Source organism: Rhinolophus sinicus, chromosome 16, assembly GCF_057876585.1.
Source record: "Rhinolophus sinicus isolate RSI-liver-muscle chromosome 16, RSI-T2T, whole genome shotgun sequence".
NCBI lineage: Eukaryota > Metazoa > Chordata > Mammalia > Chiroptera > Rhinolophidae > Rhinolophus > Rhinolophus sinicus.
In genome coordinates, this window is record NC_142516.1 from 120,897,664 (window position 1) to 120,919,436 (window position 21,773).

The 21,773-nt window shown below is 38.1% G+C and overlaps 1 protein-coding gene across 1 annotated transcript in view; it reads right to left on the reverse strand.

The window, feature by feature from the left end:
- The window catches only part of ZDHHC2 (zDHHC palmitoyltransferase 2), a 57,042-nt gene that overhangs the window by 32,949 nt on the left and 2,320 nt on the right, over positions 1–21,773 (reverse strand). Inside the window, exons 2-3 of the mRNA XM_019737958.3 lie at positions 1,216–1,242; positions 43–137 (exon numbers count right to left, since the gene is read on the reverse strand). Of these exons, the coding sequence (XP_019593517.1) occupies positions 43–137; positions 1,216–1,242 (122 nt within the window). The remainder of the gene's footprint in view (positions 1–42; positions 138–1,215; positions 1,243–21,773) is intronic.

A 21,773-nucleotide genomic window follows, 5' to 3' on the forward strand; every position in this document is an offset into this window, starting at 1 on the left:
GACTTCCATCTTTAAGATAACTTTACTAGTATTTTAACTTACTTCTTTTGAAGGATTCATTGGTAATGTAAAGATAGTTTTCCAATACGACCAGACAAACATTGCAAAAAGTAGATGATAAGCAATCAGGCACACAACTAAAGTGAGAGAAACATAATTATCACTATAAATGCAAATACATATTAAAATCATGGTATTCACAAAAGATCTGCTTATTCTAAAATAACAAAATTACCAATTACAATACTCATTTTATTTTGATTTTTATTATTTATTAAATTTTATTGTAAATAAGTTCATTTATGTCATACTGGAATAAGCACAACTCAATGAATACATTTTTATATCTAAAGCCAAGAGTTTAAAAAAAAAATCCCTAGTGATGCATAATTAGATCTATGCCCATGGTTAGAACACTCCCATCTGTAGACAGTCCCAATGGTTCACAGGGACCTTTCCTAAACTGTAAAAGTAGGGAGTTATGCCACAACTCTAAATAAATGTACTAAACAAATCTGACAGAGTACTAAACAAATGTCAAAACATTTAGGCTTTAAGAACTTTGCTTCCTGGACAAAGAATAGCGAAAGCAGTTCCTATTTGAGAAGCTGTTTGCTTACTTGCTTAGCTTTAGTCAAATCTGGTGACTTTCGCTGTTTTAATGAAAACATATTTAAACAGAGATAATCTGGACAAAGAAAGATTTCTTCCAATAAAAGTTCAAGTGTCTTATTTATCACATGGGATAATACTGTTAAGAAAAGCATTCTGATACTTTTTTCAGGTCATGTATATGAACACATTTTGTGTGGTGTTTTATTCTTGAAGTACTATGCGACTATAAAACATTAATTTTGTATACAGTGATAATGATTAATTATGGAATACACATTAATATATAACAATTCTATGAATTATAGAAGTGACACAGATATGGGATAATACTCTGAATTGAAACAGGAAATTGTTGATATTTCCGTATCTTGAAGCCACAAGAACCTTTGGCACAATTAACGCCATTTCAGGGTAGAATTCTTTGCCAAGTATCTGACAGAATTCAGTCTGAGGACTAAGAGAATAAGATGTCTTTAACCCCATCTTGTCTCTACATTCTCAAAGAATACTTTATTAATCCCAACCAAATCTAAGTGAATTCCACTTGTTTTTGCAAACTATTTCCAAGATCTCTATGTCTAAAACAATAATATATTTTACCTTGTTCTCCAATGTTTTCCATGGACACTATAGCAATAAATAGAAAAAAAGAGATAGGAAATAGGTTACATGATGCTTACGGTAAACATAGGGTTCTGATAGAGTCATAAGGCACGAGAGTAGGTTAATAACTTGACTCCGTTTCAAACCAACATTCTGTATCTAGAGGAGAGGTGAGCACTGTGGCAGAGAGAGTGGAGAGGGAGCCTAGTGGCTACATTCAGCCATGCCTCTACTGGCATTTTAGCCCTGGGTCCCACACAGAAAACACAACCTGTCCAGTGTGCAAATCCTGGGTCTTACTGCTGTAGTATTGATGGGTTTCTCAGTTTTCCTTCCATCTACAGTGTTCAGAGAAAAGCAGTGTTCTCCAGGTCCATTCCATTTCCACAGACTTATATTGCTGTTTATAAACTGGGAACCACCTAGTTAATGCTCCAAAAATAAAAAAATAAAAAATGTTGTGTCCAAAGCACACACTCTTCAAATTTCTCTTAAGTACAAATTCTTATGTTCAATGACTAATGGTTCCCTACTGTGTCAAATGAGGGGCCCAGGCAAGTGCCTGAAAACCCACCATCCCTTAGGGGCTGTTGTAAATATCTCAAGATGGCAGGTAGATTCGTACAGGGACCACAGAGCTAAAACAAGTTGGGACAAGAAACTGAATTTAGTAACCCAGGCAGTCTTTTTAGCTCCTGCATTGTCTACATGTATTTTTCCCCATTTGGTCTTCCTCCTTGGTACTCAAAGTCCTTTGTAAGTTTGGCCTACCTCAGTCATAACAGAAGAAGATCAGACTTTGCGTATTTATGTATTTCTATTCCTATTTGGCTTTTTAAAAGGTTACAGTATTCCAGGCCTTACTCCTGGAATATATAATTTCATTGCCTTAATAAGCACAGAAATCGGAGGGTAATGTGAAAGATTTTTAGGTTACTTGAGCCAACCAACCTCTTTTCCAAGAGAGCTACTGAATGTCAGTTTAGGCATTTCTAGAGCCAGTTTTGGAGAGTAGCCCATTCTTTGAGACTGATTATAAGATTATTGTGTGCTGAAATTCTCCTCTTTGTGTCATCTGCCTATGGTATCTAGGCTTCCAACTTCTACGGATAAACATAAAATCTACATGACAGAACTTCACATACTTACAGTTGGTGTGTCCCCCTTAAAAATGTTCTCTTTTAGCCCAAATAATACATGATTTCCAATCCCTCACCAACCTTGACGTGGCTCCTTTCAATGATCCTTAGGTTCTCAATTTTCTTTAACATTTCTGATCCTCAGAATGGGACTTGCAGACACAGATGATCTTTGACTTACAAATGGCCTGTTCCACAAGTTTGCTTATAAATCAGAGGTTGGCGAGTCAGAGTTCACTTTCTCACAGAATCCCTACAGGGGTTAATCTGAGGGCATCAGAAGGGCGGTAGGGGAGCATGTCTTTATATCTGACCTACCATTCTTCCCTTTATGCATTTCTCTCTAGACACTGACTTCCCAGTCTTCAAAAGTACTCCAAAATTGACAACAGCTCTTTCTTGGATCAAAATTTCCAATCCTTCAGTGGAGCTAATCTAAGGAACTGGAAAAGCAATTTGACTCCATCTGTACATGTATGTATGAATGACCCTTAACAGCCATTCCAGAGGTCTTGTTATTTTAAAGAAAATTTATTTGCTAACCCATGACTCTAGCTGTCAGAATTGAAAAAAATAAAACAAAATAAAATTTAAAAAGGAAAAAGCACAGTTAGTAGGAATTGATAATTTTTTTGACCTGGACCACTACTACATTGGCTGGATGTTCATCCAAAGACATCATTTTTATAGCTTTCACTTTTTTTCACAGCTTGTTTTTCCCTAAATGTACCTCAAAATCCACAGGTTCTCTGTTTTTTAAAAATTAAACGTTAATGCAAGTTATGTGCAAGTACATGGATGCATGCTTATGATAAATAATTCCAATAACATGTATAGAGTAAAATATGAAATTCAAAAAGGGTGTATCAATTACACTCCCACAAAGATTCTGAGCCTATCCAATTTCCTATAAATGTAAAATAAATCTTTAACTTTGTCAATATCTTAGGCCAAAATAAAAATCACTGTTTTAGTATTGATTTCTCTGATTACTGTTGAAGTTTTGCATTATTTAAAAAACACAATGATTGGTCTTTCCTATCTCTTCTAAGTGAATTACCACTTTGCCATTAGTCTACGTTTCTTTTACTTACTGAGAGCCTTTTATATATTCTGGACAGTAATCCCATGTCTGTTATTATATGTATATATGTTGCAAGTAAAGTTGTGTACAACTACTTTCAAATGATTTAATAAATACTGGCAAAATCCTATGGCTTATCACTGATTAAATAACACTATCAAAATTTTCAAATTGACTTATTTTACTAATAGATATATGGTCTATATTAGGTTTGCTTTATGACACTGAAGGCATTCATGCTCTCTCAACCATGTCTGCCTAAGAGGTAGGTCAGTGATTCACGTTGTAATTTTCAGTTTAGTGAAAGAAAGAGTTGTCAATTTCAACATCACCTTTCTCATAAAAACACATAGGATACAATGGCATTTTCAAATGCTCAAATATTTTTGTTCTTAAATAATTGTTTAAGAAAAGGTTGCATTTTACTCTTGGGAATAAGAGCACTGATTACACTAAAATATTTACTATTTGTACATCTGGTGATCATCTACATACCTCTACCCTTTATCTTTTGCATGAATTATCAAGCAATCATTTAATCCAGGAGTTGGTCAGTAAACTATAGACATTGGTCCAAATACAGCCAGCCACCTGTTTCTGTAAATGAAATTCTATTGGCACACAAATACACCCATTTGTATACATGGCTATTTTTGTGCTACAGTGATAGAGTTGGGTAGAGCCAGGGGAGTTAATGTTGCAGTCCTGGGACGTCCAAAGACAGGCTTGAGACAGAATTCCTTCTTTTTCAGGAGAACTAAGTCTTTTCTCTTAATTAAGGCCTTCAACTGATTGTATGAGGCCCACCAACATTTGAAAGGTAACATGCTTTACTCAAACTATTGATTTAAATGTTAATCACATATAAACAAATGTCTTAACAGTAACATCTACACTGGCGTTTAATGAAACAACTGACCACTGTAGCCTAGCCAAGTTGACACAAAATGTTAATCATCACTTAATCTATATTTTAGTTTTATTGTGGAAATCTTCTACTAAGAAGAAGGTAAGTATTGATCTTTTGTATCAGTTCTTAAGACAAGTTGTTTATTTATTATAAATTGAAATTATATCTAGCAAATTAACTACAGCATATTTTTATGTATGTGCTATCCTTCGTCATACTCTATAAACCTGACTATATAAATACTCCTATCCAAATTAACTTTATTTATACACCCATATAATTGCTAAAAATGCTATCAAACCCTAGTCTCTAAAGAGCTCTAAAAATATTAGAGCTGGTTTGGTCTAGCTTGACTTAAATTCAGTCTTGATTAAAAGCTGGGGATCATCTCAAAGATTACTCCAGTTCTATATTTTTACCAACTAATGTTTTAAAATTTGGCTTTGGTGATTATATATTAAGAGTTTGTCAAAAAATGTATTTATTGATAAGAAGAAGCCTAATAAACAGTTGGCAATAAATCCAGTTCAACTTTTAGTCATAAGTACAACCAAAATGGAAAACTTCAGGTACTAACATATGCCTTCATATGAGATTAAAAAAATGTACTTCCCCCCCTTAAATTAGCAAAGAACAGTTACATAATTGTTGCTAGAACAATTTGGTACTTTCACTGCCAATGTATATTGCTGTGATCTTTTTCTTTCTTCTCTTAATCTGAATTTTTTGTCTTGCCTTCAAATTCAAACTCTCTCTTTTAGAAGAATAATTCACCTACAGTGTGACTACACAGCAACTCCTCTATATAAAACCACTACGCTATTTCCAATTTCAGTCTGACACAGATATATCTTAGCTGCATATATGCAATCTGATAAAGAAGAATACCAAAAATAAAGATGTAATTCTAAGGAATGAATCGTAAGGATAACTTTATAACCAAGCTCTATTTATTTTTCCTGTTTCTCTTTAACTTATTTATTGAAAAACATTCACTGACTAACTTACACTGAGGATAAAGTGGTAAGACTGTCCCTGTGCTCAAAAAGCTTCAAGTTCATGAGATCGTTTCAGCTAGGAGTTAAAGCTAACTGAAAAAAACAAGGACACAGTTCATAACACATTTTCAATGAATCATAGAAGCAGGTCCGAGGATTGAGAGAAAGATAATAGCAGTAGTACAAGTATGTTTGAATAGCTCCCGTGTTAACAAAATCTCTCCTTTGACCTCATGTCTCTAGCTGTCATCCCATTTTTCTGGCCCTTTCTCAGGAACTCTCATTTTAACAATCATTTAAATATACGGTCTCTATCCCCTCTAACTTCCTATTTCTTCAACCAACTCCAATGGGTTTTTCATCCCAAACATTCCACTCACTGCTGGCAATCCTGACAAAGTCACCAACCCCTGTGTGACTGCTGATTCCCATTACTTAACTGATGCTAACAGAATCATTAGGCTCATTCTGAAAGACTTTGTGGAACTGACTGTGAATTCGTTAACTCAGTGGGCCAGTGGAACTCCTTGGAGCACGTCCTTTGTCCTTTCAGCTACTTTCTAAGAAGCTCTAATTCGCTTTTTAATGTATTAACATCAGAACTTTGGCAGTAGGAGGGTACACTAGAAATCATTCCCAGGAATACTGCTGACGTCGCTGCCAGATCATTTTAAATGACAGACCTAAGAAAAATATATTATTCCCATTGATATGCCCAGTTGAATTCTAATTGTATCCTTTTCTTCCCAATAAATACTTTTATTTCCTTTACAACAGATCTGCTTCCATTTTTAAGTCTTTATCAGACTGTGTTTTCCTTTGTAATAGTCACATGTCATTGTAATTTTGACAACTGCAGTTCCGGTCTTCCTCACTAACCTCACCTCCCACACTCGTCTTGTGCATGATGCTTCAGCCATCTGGGTTTTCTTGCTTCTTAAACATGCTACATGTCCCCTCCCTGGATCCTCTGCACTTGCATTCAACTGGCTAGTAGGAAACCTGGACTGTAGTCCAATCTTTCCAATATGTGTGACCTTGATCATGACATTCCAGTGATCTGTACTTGGATTTTATTGTTTAAACAAAAATTTGCACTTTACCTTGAAGGTTCCTCTGGCTCTAAAATTATCTTCAGTCCCACTCTCATGTATTCCGAAAAAACTACTGACTTAAAAATCTAGGGCAAGAGTCATTCTACAAGAACATTTATCAGTGGGTTTGTAGGAACTGTTTAGTCACGGACAGATAAGAAGCTTCAGAGTAGAAACAAAGAGTAAGGATAAGGCTTCATAACACAGAACTTGAACCTCAAACACACAGTTTTCTAATTTGGGCTCTCTCGGTTACCATAAAAGCTACACCTGACATTTCTAACAGTCTCTGTCTTTTTTTTTTTTTTTTAATATCAGGTGTACAGAACAATGTAATAGACATTTATACTCCTCTAACACAACCACAAATACTGTGCCAGGCAATCTACATTTCCCATGGGATCCCCACACAGTTCTTTAAAAACGCATTTTGCAATAAGAAAAGCATGATCAATTTAAAATGTATATCGATGATGTCATCTCACTAAAAAGCCTTCCATGGCTTTGCATTGGGTTTACAATAAAGCCCAAGCTCCTTACTTAAGCCTCAGCGGTTAACGTGATCCTTCCTGCCTGTCCAAGATCACTTCTCATTGCTGGTTCTCCTGCTCACTAAGCTGAAAACAGGTTGCCCTTCTGTTTCTAGAGCGCACTAAACCTTAGTGCCTTTATCCTCTCTGAAAAGCTCTTCACCAGGCTCCACTTGCGGCTCCCTCTTGATCATTCTTCAGGTTGCAACTTAGATGTCACTTTCTCACAGAGGCACTCCTGTCGAGTCCCCTCCGGCAACCATCATCATAATACACTATTTCCTCCTTAGTACTTAGCACAATCTGTAATTATTTTTATTTGTTCCTTTTCCATGTCCCCCACTGAGGTTTGAATCCTGGTTCTGCCCCTTGTTTTATGTCTTATCTTGGCCAAGTCATTTAGCCTCTCTGAGTCTTATCTCAGCATTTACCTCACTGCGCTGTTTTGAGAATCAGACCAGGTAATGTAAGTAAAAGCACCTAGAGTAGAAAGTGGCACATATTAGGGCCTCAATAAATGGTAGTTGAATATGGAGCATAAATACATCACTACACAGTGAAATGTTAAGAGTAGGAGTTCCCCAGAGTTTAGTGTTAACAGTTTTATAAACAATCTGGAGAAAGAAGTACACCGTGCATTTTTAGCTTGTAGTAGTGATACAGTTTTCCGGAGAGGGAAATGTCAAGTTGATGGGAATAAATTGCTGGAAGACCTTTTGAGTGTGAATAAGCAGAACAATGCAGGTGAATTACCATGGACAAATTAACATAATGAGAAAACAATAAGCCAGTGAATTTTTGAACTACATTTTATTTCCCTACTCCTCCCAGAGCTCCTTTCCTCTCCACCCCACACCCACCCGTACCCCACCAAGACCGGGTAGGGCCTCACATGCATCAGAATCTCAATAAGAGGAGTGGAGGAGCTGTGCAATTTGCAGAGAAACAGGACTTTCCAGTGGTTTGATGCATTCCCCCTGCCTCTACCCTACAATTTACATGTAACAAACTATACTGATCTAAACTATGTGCTAGAAATTATCAAACAACCATGGAAAATGGTTGAGGAATTACTGGAGACCTTTTCCTGAAGAATGGCATAATGAAATATCAAGACAAAAATGAACTGCAGTAAATCAGACAATATAAGCCAAGATACAGGAAGTTTCTTACTTTAGAATAGGCTGTGGTCCCAAAGGTTATGAAAGTCTTTTGTTATTTGGGTGGTTGGGCCTCCATATTAGACATCGAAGACTTTTCTAATGCCTAAAGCATCTGAAACAATACTACAAAATTATAAATTAACATTATAAAAATTCGCTATTTTGTGTTAAAAGTACCTTTTGCATTTGCAACATCCAAGTTCATTTCCCTTTCACCATAGTGGACAAAAGGTTTCCCTTACTCTCTTCCTTACCAGCTGAGCTATGAAAGCAGGCATTCATCCCACCCCAAGTCTTCAGTGAGGACCCCAGTCTGCTTCGGAAAGTACCAGAGACTGAGTGGCTTAAACATCAGACAGTGATTTCCTCACAGTTTTGGATGCTAGAAGGCCAAGAGCAAGGTGTCGGAACGACTGGTTTCTTTTGAGGCCTCTCTCCTTGGCTTATAGGTGGCCATCTTCTCCCTGTATCTTTTTTTTTTTTTTCTTTCCTTTACCCTCATCTCCCACCCCCCCATCCCCCTTACCCTCTGGTAACCACTAAACTATTGTCTGTGTCTACGAAAAACAAAACAAAACAAAACAAAAAAAACTTGTCCCTGTGTCTTCACATGGTCTTTCCTCTGTGTCTGTGTCCTAATCTCCTCTTCTAATAAGGACACCAGCCATATTGGATCAGGGCCCACCTAAGGACTAAATTTTACCTTAATTATGCTCCTTAAAGACTTTCTCTCCAAATGCAGTAACATTTTGAAGTCCTGCAGGTTAGGATTTCAACCTATGAATTTTGGAGAGACACAATTCAGCCCATAACACTCTCTGATATAAGACTACAGCTTGAGCAAGGTGGGGGCTGGATGGAGGTGAGAGGGGATCAGTGGGCTGGTGAGGGGTAGGAGTCAGAGAATAAAGTAAAGAAAGGGAGCTCTTGTTGAATGCTTACTGTATGCCGGGGATTGTGCTAATGTTTATTTCATTTAAACCTTACAACAATCTGTGAGCTAGGTATTAGTATCATAATTTTAAAAGGTGGGAAGATAGTCTCACAGAGGTAAAACAATTTTTTAAACATCATTCAAGTCATAACATATGGTGCTAGGATCTAAATGTAAGTGTGACTCCAAAACCCTTCCCAGGTTTCCACGTGGTCTCCCACTGTCTGTTCCTTCTTTGGTTTCTCTTACATCCTGGCCTGTCTGTGTTTAATTTCCATGCCACTACCTGTTACTTTTGATTAGGGATGTTCTAGAGAGCACGGTTTAAAATGTCCTCCTCCACCAACCAACTCAAACATAACCTGGAAACAGACCATTTTACAAACTTTGGACACAAACAATTCAAAGGTTTCTTCATATTTCAGGGTAATACTTGGCGCTGAGATTTCTTGAGCTCTCAATTCAAGAACTGAGGAAGGAATAGAGCTGCACGTTCGTGGGACAAGTGTGAGATGGTGATACAGGGAGGAAGAATAGGAGATGGGCAGGGGTTACCTGACCTCCCTCCTCAGCAGTGGAGGGAAAGAAAAGGCATTCCTGAGGTTGGTACTACCCAGACACACTCCTGAGGCACCCCACACACACACACTTGTAGTAACTGGCCATGAAGAAAGATGGAACACACGCCTGTCCTGGAACGGTGACTGTAACTCTTAGTTATTGAAACCTTCCTAGTTAGAAGTGTTTCTCTCTCTCTCAACAACATTTCTTTAGAAACTTGACCAAGTCATTGTCCTAAATATCTAAGAAGCTCTGCTGTACAGAAACAGTGTAAAATCTAACTTATCCAACTAAAGGCTGGGAACACACTCACTGAGCGTTTAAATCAATCAATAGAGATATGCAGGTCTTTCAATTCATCAGCTTTGAAAGGGGAATGAAGACCTTGTCTCATGGTTATGACCCTGATAAACTCGCTGCCACTTTCCCCTTGGCAAAGGGAAAGACAACTCCTGAATCACTGACTGTATCCAGCAGTGCAGTTAAATAAGGAAATCTGATCTCAGGGCTGGGCCTGGCTCTTAGTGTCCTCATTTCAGAGCTTACTCCATGGACTCCTATAATCCCTTTGCCTCAAATTAAACTAGAACAGATTCCCAGCGCCAGCAAGTTGTGCAGATTTCAGTGCAGGTGAGTTTGCTTATCCTGTGAGATAGAGTTGTGTGGGTTCTCCCTCTTTCACACATGGCTACAACTCTAATCAAGTTCCTACAATGCCTGGATCTTCTCACCTCCAACCCCAGTGCTTTCCAATTCCAGGTGCTCTTCTTTGGTTCGGCCTGAGAGGCAAGACTGCTCTGAACCATGCAAGCTGTGTGGATACTACACCCTCAGCGAAGGTCTACCTGGCCCTCTCACAAGGGTTGTCTACTATCAGGGGAGGGTCAAATAGGGATGTGAGATCCTGAAAGCATTCCCTTCATTAGTCAGAATCCAAATTTTAGAATTGGAAGGACCTTAATGATTTTCTTGCCCAATGCATCTTTCTTATGTATGTAAGTATATATTTGTTTATTGGTAGCAAGCAAAAATCCCACTTGTATTTTGGTTATTTCAGCATTTCAAAAATAGGTAAGATCAGATGGAAACAATTTTTGTAGTGTATTTTCTAATCATCATCAGATCAATCTCTTATTTCTGGTATACTCAGACTTATCACAGAGGACAATACTGAGAGTACTTTCACTACTGAACATTAGCTGTCTGATTTATTAAATAGGAAAATGAATGCTTGTTGTTTGCTCTCCAAAGAAACAGATGATCTCCTAATACCACCTTCCAGGGTAAACAGTGACCGTGTTTCCCTGAAAATAAGACCTAACCGGAAAATAAGCCCTAGCATGATTTTTCAGGATGACATCCCTTGAACATAAGCCCTGATGTGTCTTTTGGAGCAAAAATTAATATGAGACCCAGTCTTACTTTCGGGGAAACACGGTACACGTTGAGTACTTTATGGCCAGAGTACCTATCTATATACAGCACATTTAACACATTAAAAATTAAACCAATATTTCTAGGTTCACGTAAATCATTTGACACTTATGTAGTACTCTGGAGAAACTACTGTATAAAGCTGTAATTCCAACCTTTGTGTTTATGATGCTCAACAAAATAGAAGTTACAGTGTCACACGTGAAGGGATGAATGAAAAGGTTTAAAACGTTATCACCAGCAATAATGAGTGCAGTATAGCACTGGGGCACAATATCTATTAACACATGGAAGGGTTTTGAGCCATTCACTGGCTCACCCTTCAGTACTGGGTCACTGGGAAGCACTATTTTCTTTTTGTAACCTCACTGTCATATATTCTTGGTGTAAACTTCTCCCCCGCACAATCTTTCTTTGATCTCACCTTGAATTACAGTATGTCTTTTCCTTCTTCCTTGCCACAAATCATCCCCTGGCCCTGTACTGCATTTACCTACGGCATTAGCACAGACTACTTGACAGTAATTGTGTGTACATTCAGTTGCAGCCAAAGCAAATTCGATATCATCATAAACTGGCAGCCCATACCACAGATGAAAGATTACTCCCACTGCTGTAAGGCACAGTATGTTGCAATAGTGCAACATTATACAAACACCACCTAATTATATACTACATGTAGTCATTAATGTAAGTGAAAAGTGTAAAATAACTTGCGTACAGAATTGAATAGACAGTCATCAATATGTATTTGGACCGAGTCTCTTCCTCTGCTCCAAGTGTGAGCTGCATCTGTTTCCTGTCTGGATCTCTCCCCCAATTAAATGCACTGATCTTGGCTTTCTGTTCCTAAAACCATTTTCACTTACCCTAGATCTGCAGGCAATACAAATACCTTGAGATTCATTCATGAATTTTCAGTCCTTGTGCTGTGGAGAAGGATCTAGTCCATGGTTAATACCATAGCTTACTAATACATCACAGAAACAGGGATTTTCTCTCACTTCTCACATCAGCTCGCATTTGTACCATGTACACATGGTGCTCTTGAAAAAGATGAAATGTCTACCAGTTAGCTTTAGTGCTCTTGTTACTCAAAAACGTGTTGCATTTTGGACTGCGTACAGCCAGCCAGTGGCTCTCTACTTTTCTGCCAGACCTGAGGGCGAGCATTCTCAGGAGCCACACATTCCCCGGGAATGCAGGCTGCTGCATGTGCAAAATGGGATTATCCTCAATTCCCTGACCACCAACTTTCCTGCTGCTCCATGAAAGGGCAGGTAGTTAAAAATTGCTGCAGTGACACTGATATGGACTTCGTAGAAACCTGTAGAGACTTTCAAATTTGGATATGTTTCCAAGGGCGTATACAGGCTTCCCTGGAATCACACTTCAACCAAAATCACCTACTGCAAGAAAACTAGTATGCCAGCCAGATCTCCAAAAGTTAAATTGAATTACCATATAATTCAACAATTCCACTTCTGGTTATATACCCAAAAGAATTAAAAACAGGGACTTGAACAGGTATTTGCACACCAATGTTCACAGCAGCATTATTTACAACAGCCAAACGGTGGACACAACCCAAACATTCATCAACCAATGAACAGATAAACAGAGGTGGTATATACATACCATGGGATACTACTGATCTTTAAAGAGGAATGAAATTCTGTCAGATGCTACAACACAAATGGACCTCAGGAAACCATGTTTAAGTGAAATAAAGAGACACAAAAGGACAAACATATGATTCAACTTATGTGAAGTACCTAGAATAGGCAAATTCTCAGAGACAGAAAGAATGGTGGTTTCCAGGGGTTGAGGGAAGGAAAGGGTGGAGAATTATCACTTAATGGATACAGAGTTTCAGTTGAAAAAGTTCTGGGTATGGATAGTGGTGATAGTTGTACAACAATGTGAATGCACTTAATGCCACTGAACTGTACACTTAAAATGATAAATGGTAATGTTTTATGGTATGTCTACTTTACCACAATAAAACAAAAAATAAAGAAATCACCTGCTCCAGAGTCTATTCTCAAACCACAAATTAAGGTAACATTTCATGTTAGCTAAGGTATTCTTTCTCACCTCTGGTTATTTCTACAATGAAGGGTTTTGCTCTTTAGCCTTTTCAAGATAGTAACCTCAGAAAGGGTAAATGGAGAGAAGCAAAGCTTTGTTGAGATGTAGCTAGGCGTTTCAACTGTGGATATCTAGGTAGGCATTTACAGTGAAGTGGCTCATTCTTCAGTGTCCCAGATTCCCAGAATGTCTGAGATTCAAATTCTTCCTTCTTGGACCTTTTTTAGTCAATAGGAAATAGATGGAACTGTCAGTATAAAATCCAAGGACTTCAGGGGTGTTGGATATCCTTGGATATTCATACAGGTATCTGTTTCAGATCCACGGCCTGAACATAATTTGACCAAAGTTAAATTATGTTCAACATACTGTATTTAAGAGGGCTGGGGCAAGCAAGGGGCAGTTGAAACATTTTAGAAAGTCTTTCTTCTTAAAATCTAAACTGGGTAAAAATTTCAGCACCTTAAATGGAGATTTTAGTTACCTGAAAACTACTGGAATGGAGTACAGTATCTGGTCAAGTCTGAGTGCTTCCTAAAAATGCATTTCACTTACTTTTTTTTTTTTTTTACTGATTATTTTATATTAGGGCAAATATTTAACATATCTAAATTATTCTTTTAAACTTTCCAGTGGTTTCCACAATCAATTTTGTCACCTAAATCCTTATTACAGATGACTGCATTTCAATGTCCAGAAAGGAAAAAGGCATTTGATTGCTGTATTTCTGTATTAGTTTGCTCAGGCTGACATAACAATGTACTACAGACTGGGTGGCTTAAACAACAGAAATATATTTCCTCCCTGTCCTGGAAGCCAGAAATCCAAGATCAGTATGTTAGCGGGTTGGTTTCCTTGGAGGCCTCTCTCCTTGGCTTGTAAAGGGCCATCTTCTCCCTGTGTCTTTACACTGTCTTCTCTCTGTACATGTCTGTATCTAAATTTCCTCTAATCATGAGGGATTCGGGCCCATCCCAATGACCTAATTTTAATTTAATTACATTTTAAAAGGCTCTATCTCCAAATACAGTCACATTCTGAGGTGCTGGTGGTTAGGGCTTCAACATGTGAATGGGTGGAGCACCATTCAGCCCCAAATAAGCTGAAACCATAAGAATATTACAAACTTGTTTATGAACATCTGAACGACCAAATAATAAAAAGCTAAAATAGATAACTGATTCCTCCCTCCTCCTTGACACCCTTTCCTCCCCAGGCTTCAGGACCATACTGTCTTAGTTTTCCTCTACTTCACTAGTCGCCTCTTCTCAGGCTTCTTTGCCAGTTCCTACTCATCTCCTGAACTCTCAATGTTGATCATCTTTGGTCCCTGTCTGTGCTCAATTTACATTCACTCCCTTGGTGGAACGAGTGTATCCAGTTTTAACTCTTTGAACCCATTTATATGCTGAAGACTCCAAAGTTTATTCCTCTGGTTCAGACTCTTACCCAAATGCCAAACTCATAAATGGAATTGCTAACTCAGCATCTCTATTTCAGTGTCAATATACCTATCACTGATCTGAGGTCAGCACCCCCCACCTCTAGCTTGGTTCTTCTGACAACCTCTGCATCTCAGCTGATCTCTCATCCACTAATGTTTGGTCAGGCCAAAACATTGGCATTATTTTGACTCCTTTCTTTCACAACTCACATATGTCTGTCAGGAAATTCTGTTCTCTTTACTTTAAAAATACATCCAGAATCTGACCACCTCTTACCATTTCAATTACCCCTCCCCCCCATGGTTTGACACACTACCGGTTCTCACCTGAATTGATGAAGTAGCCTAGATTACATAGCAGCCAGAATGACCTTTTTAAACATAAGTCACAGTCTGTCACTACACTACTCAATGCCCTCCAATGGTTCCTCATTTCACTCCAAGTAAAGCCAAAATCTTCACAATGGACTACGAGGCCCCATAATCTGTACCTTTTCTGCAATCTCTGACCTTGTCACCTACATCCCCTCTCCTTGCTCACTCCAGCCCAGCTAATAATGATCTCTTCCTCTTCTAACTGCTGCAAGACTCCTGCCTCAGGGCTTTTATGCTGACTGTTCTCTACGCCTGAGCTGCACTTCCTCCTGATATCAGCATGGATAAATCCTCCGGCATCTTCAGGTCATTGCTGAAATTTCATGATCACTCTGCCCCTCACCCTGACCACCACATTCAAAATTTAAACCTCCTGCTGGCATTCCCAATCCTTCTTGTCTTGCTTTTTGCTTTTTGTCACGAAACATATGACCCTCTGACTAATCATATAAGCTACTTAACTTATGTTTTTTATTCATTCTCCCTGCCCCTAACTGAAATGTAAACTGCAGTAGTAATTAATATTTTTGAATGAATGCATACATTAAAGTAGTATTCAATAAATTATGAATGGTTGAAAGGCATTCAATTCTTAGATTTTGAAATTATTTGTAAAATGCAAGTTTATGGGGACCTATCATGAATCATTACTCTCTACTCCCCTCCAACTGACATACTGACCCAAGTTCTGTATATCTTAGTTTTTAACATGCCCTAGTTCTAGAATATGCTGCATTTCATTAAAATATGCTATGCTTAAGACCTTGATTAAGTCAAACTGACCTCTTCCCTTCATCCTTTCACGTTAACTGACCTCCCGAGATAATCACTAGTTACAGTTAAGTAGATAAAGCGCTTCCTGCCTTTCTTCCTAAAACATGTCCCATGTTGTTGCCCACCTAGTAAGAAACTTGATCACAAATCAGTCCCTGCAATTTCAGTTTGAGGCTCATAATTGAAATCTTTAACTTTCTCATAAATGGTATCAGGCGCGTCTCATTAGAGCTCAACATGAGCAGCTTTGGAGCAGGCTGCTTTCCCACTGAAGTCCTCAGACGTGCATCACAGACTGTGTCGCAGGTCACACCATCTCTCACATCTCTACAAATGGGGTGAAGAGACACACTGCGGATTCACCTACCTCTTCAAGATGACCCTTGGGTCCCCCAAAGGATCAGGGACACAATCCCATCTGAGTTTTAAATACCTCATTCTAAACACCGCCTTCAAATATGGTGAAAACTCACTTTTTATATAATACAATAAACACAGAAATAGAAATTTTATCTATCTGTGTGTGTGTGTGTGTGTGTGTGTGTGTGTGTGTATAAACAGATTAGCATGACAAAGCATTCTGGGTTGCCAAATTTCACTGAATTATAATCAAATCTATAAAGTTCTTGGAAATACATGAACTGCTTTTTATAAGGATTTTTTTTCTATGATAAGATGATTGTGAAGATAAACTACCTTGAAACTATTGTGTCCTTCGGGTATTTGGTTTTAAAAAAAACATAGAGAAAAAGGTTTTTTGCTTGGTGTTCATTTTGTTGCATTCCTCTGGACCATCTGCTCATGGTGGCAATGCTTGTGAATAAATACGATGAGGTCACATTAATTTACGTACAGCAGGAATGCTTAATTTACACTGCACATGAGTTGAAATTTCAGGATACCAGGGAGAAATACTGGAGAAGAAACAAAACTCAGTCATCTATAAACAGTCTCCTTCATGTGCATTTTTAAAATGTAATCAACAACATACCTAAAATGATCTTCCATCGAGTATGCATTTGAGAGTGAACAGAAGTGCCTGCAGCTATATTTTTGCTCCAGAGTACCTCCCAAATAAAAAAATGGATTTCAGGCACTAATATTTATGATTGAATCTTAAAGGCACCATTAGATTAAAAAGTCAAATTAGGAAAAATGCTACACAAATGTTTCAAAGTGTGATATAATTTTGATTGAAAGGAACCATTTCAAGCATTCATAGCTTGTTACTTTATTTGTACCATATGCTTCTTAAGAAATCAGGTCACTACATCCTCCCAGCTGCCCTCACCCCACCCCTGCCCTGTTAATTCCACCCCTTTCCACTTTTAGCATTTGACTGAGATAACAATTAAGATATTATAGTAAAATTACCATTAAAAGAATTAGAAAAAAATTTCAACAATTTTCTAACGGACTATTACGGAAATTAATTCTATCATGTTATACTTTTATTATTCTTTGTGGTATATCTAAATTCCCATATAATAGGATTCCACATAATATTAAAACTCCATTTCTAAATGATCTTTGGAAAACTGGTTTACCAACAAAGAGCATTAAGGGTCTATACCAGGGGTGTCCAAACTGTGGCCCACGGGCCAACTGCGGCCCATGATCCATTGTTAATTGGCCCGCAGCAAATTCCAAAAATATATTTAGTTTACTTAAATAAACCAGGTGAGGCGATCCGTACTTCACCTCTAGTGAGTGGCCTGGCTGTTTGTGTATTTTACCGCATATGGCGCTTGGTGAAAAACGTTGAAAAAAGTGTGGACACCCCTGGTCTATATTATGTTGTAATCTATCATTTTGCAAAAGATAGTATTTCTACAGTCATCACAAACAGTGCTGGAGTCTCGGGGGACCCATGAACTCATCACTTTCTAGAGAAAAAAAGGCTAAGAGATGTGATAGAACCATCAAAATACATGAAATCAACAGTATAAATTATAAAATATAAGTCATGGTTCCATTTTTCTGAGAAGAAAAACCACAAGTTTTCTGTCCAGGTGAAGCATAAAAACAAACAAAACAAAACAAAAAAAATCCGCGAGGATCTCCTCGTCGAGAACTCATCCATAGTAATCTCTGGAATATATTTGTTTTTCTTTTTTTTTTTTTTTTGGTCTTTCTGTCACTTCTTTCTACCATGGAAGTCGGAGAGACTGAATACCTGGTCTTGTTGAACCCTGTTGCCTGGGAGGTGGGCACAACCCCAGCTCAGGTAGCTGATGCACCTGCACCTAGAACCATCTTTACAAAGCCAAAGGGAGCAGTGGCTTTGTAAAGCCACTGGACAGGAGGCTTCACAGCTTGGTGATGGCTGGTCACCAGAGCAGCAGCTCCTTCAAATGACTATTTCTTTGGTATAATGTCAGCTTCGCTTCGTCCACCTTCTCTTGGCTTCTGCCTGTTTTCTAAACTAGGTTCTCCCGTCTTCCTGTGGATACAATGAGTTGTATCAAGGAGTTCTCTGCACCCTGCTCAGTTTCACCCACCAAGTCACAGGCCCTGAGCAGGGAACAGAGTGAAAGTTGCCCCAGAATCAGGTAAGAAGTGAGGGAGTGGAAACAGCCACCCAGTTCGTAGCAAGGGCAATAACTGCCGGTCATAACCTTACTCTGCGCTGTTTACATGGGGTAAGGTTTACAATCTGATCAGAAATTCGTGACTACTGCAGTGCGCACCATCAGCTCTCTGAACCTGCTTTATTGATTATTCATTTACATTGGTCCAGCAACCAATTCACAGGCTCCTAGGAGTGGGATGTTTTGTTTTCCATTTCTGCTTTCCTCCTACTTGGCCATGGGAGTGGCATTCTGACAGGTAACAACCTCTGTCCTCATGCCCCACCTGGACAGGAGGCTTCAGGGTTTGTTATTTTAACCTACAGGCAATTTTTTCTTGGCCATTAGGGAAAGATCTCCATTCAGTTCTCCTCTAAATTATCTCTGTGGGTGAAAGTGCCTGGCATATAACAAGGGTCCAATAAATGCTTTTAAATGAACCCTACTCAAGCCCTTCTGAAGCTAACCTCGCTAACCTTGCGGCAACGTACCTTCTCTAGAGACAATTTGCCATCTTGATTTAAGAAGCCATGGCTTCATCTTCTGTTGAATTAATGGAAATACTTGAGCAAGTATTTCATTTAATGGCACGAATGACATCTCAGTAAGCATTTGAAAACAAACTTTTTTACAACAAGCCTTAGTTTTGACTGCTGGATCCTATTTTCTTACCTATTTACATTATACAATTGAATGTTTTCATATTAAAAATGGATTGAATAATACTAAAAAACCAAAGAGATTAATTAATTCAGCATGTATTGAGCACCTCTACCTACTAAGTACCATAATTATTGGTTTATACGTTATCTCTAATAGGATGTAATAGCAAACAGTAATGCTGCATTATCCAATGCATCAAACGAAAAATAATTTTCTGACACCCTAAATTGGACCAAGAAAGCCTTAAGCAGTCTTCTACTTTCCCATGGACCATTTATATTAAAGTCAAATGGCAGTATAGATTAAGAATTTGGAACACATCATAGTTTACACATTTGAATTTTCAATTTGAAGATATGTTCACATTTAAAACTAATTTAATATAGATAGCAATTTATATCCCTAATATCATCTGCCTGTTTTTTCTTTAAGAAGCTTTAATGTCCTGCATCAATTTTCAAATGATAGTTTACCAATACCAAGAGCACAGTGCTTTCTTTGTTTGTTTCAAATTCATTTCTTGATGGAAGGCAACTGAGAGCGCCATTCAGTTTCCATCCTTGAGCTTGGATGGCCTTGAATTAATGGTAGATCAGATCATAGCTTAACAGTATCCAAGTATGAGGTTTCATATATTTTATCCTTCAGGATGTCTGTTTGTTTAACAGAAGGAAAACATGATTGTGTATTTCCCAAATCGATCCCCAAGTATGTAGACTAGTTCTTTTAATTCTTGAATATCTTCAATAATCACTGTGGAATATAGGATGCTGCAATCATTTCTGAAAGATGTTTATTAATAAAGACTGCAAAACTGTGAGTAAAACCACAATATTCTAATGGGCTACCTTCTAACACACCCCAGGATCAGCAATCTATTGCTCAAGGGCCAAGTCTGTCCTGACAATTATTTTTGTAAGTAAAGTTTTATTTGAACACAACAACACACATTTGTTAAAGTATGCCTAAGGCTGCTTTTTCTTACTTAATAGCAGAGTTAAGGAGTCATGTGCCCCTTAATGAAGGGGATACATTCTGAGAAATGCCCTGTTAGGTGACTTTGTCATTGTGTGAACATCATAAGAGTGTTACCTACACAAACCTAGATGCTGTAGCCTACACACACCTAGGCTATATGGTCTAGACTGCTGCTCCTAGGCTACAAGCCTGTACAGCAGGTTACTGTGCAAAACGTATGAGGTTATATCAAGCAGAAGAGAACATGCATGGTTAAGCAAGAGTATGTGGAGGTTTCTTGCACTACTCTTGAAACTTTTTGGTAAATTTGAAACTACAACAAAATATAAAGGTATAAAAATAGTTAAAACAAGTTTTAGTGTTAGCATTTAAAAGGGAAAAAGTCAGTTACCTTCTTCAACACGCAAAGTTAATGCATTAACTGCCATAATGGATTTGTAAAACATATAAACAGGTCTAGTACGTCCATTGACCCAAGCATGCCTGAGGCTGCGGGCTACCTTTACGCCCTCTGATTCTACAGCCTCAAGTACCAGCTTACAAATTTTACCCTTTGAATGTCTTACTTTGTGGAAAACAAGCTAAATAATAATTAGAGGAATCAAAAGATAAAACACAAATGAAGCTGGGGTTGAGAGAGCAGTAGTAGGGAGAGGGAAGGAAGGAGGTGAGGAAATAATATGAATAAAACAGCCTGGTTAATCAACAAACCAGGCAAATGTGTTCTGAATGACAAGTGTTAGCAATCCTATTTTAGCTTTTCTTTGGTAGAATAGAAATGAAACCTACCTCAAATACCTCTCTCTCTCTCTCTTTCTCTCTCTCTCTCTATATATATATATATATCCCACAGTTTTTATATACACATATTCCAAGAAGAGAGATGAATTTATTTTTATAAAATACAAATACTAAGCAAACATTATGCTAACTGAAAAAGTGCCTAGAGAGCCACACACATCCACTTTGTTAAATATAGAAAGTAACTGTAATGAGAATCATTATCTCCGGTTTCCAAGGATACCAGGATAAGCACTACTCCTAAATTGCAGTTCATTCAGCGAAGGGCACAGAGTAATTTATATTCAGGGTCATCCCCAGCTGACAGCAGATGTAGAAGGAGGACCAGGGTAAATCACCCTGATTGTTCTACTCTGTTCGTTACCTAGTTCAGTTCCCAGACCCCGACCCCCACTCTCCAGTCTCAACCCTAGTTGATGTTTTATAGGTGAAGTATGGAAAATCTGATTATAAACAGCAACTTCCAGAGAAAAAGAATCTACAAAGGGCAGGGCAGTCTGAGATGTGATTCATCTTGGGGGCTGGTGGTGGGTGGGTAGGGAAGGTTGGCATTCCCATTTGCTTTGTTTGTGAAAAGGAGAGGAGGCTGGTTTTGTGTGTCTGTCACACTCGTCGCCATCTTCCCCAGAGCCTATAAAGGAATTATACAGTTATCTACTTCCTTCCCAACCAAGGCTTTTAGGGCTTACCATTCTTAAACTGCCATAGTCTCTAGAATCAAATTCATTTTCAACTCGTTCTGATTCTAGACTCTTGGATCTAGACCTTGCATACAATTACTTACTGTTTGTTTCTATAGCAATAAAAATATAAAAACTATTTTCTGTCAACCTCAGAGATATTGCTCTGAATCATGTATTGGTTTATTCAAGACCATTTATTGATTGCTTGCAACGTGACAGGCATTGTAACAGACTAGGTAGGCAGTGACGAAAAGTGATACGAGACTTCACTTTTGATCAGTAGGTAAGGTATCAGTAACAGGCAATGTCACTTAGGCAGTTTAAAAAGA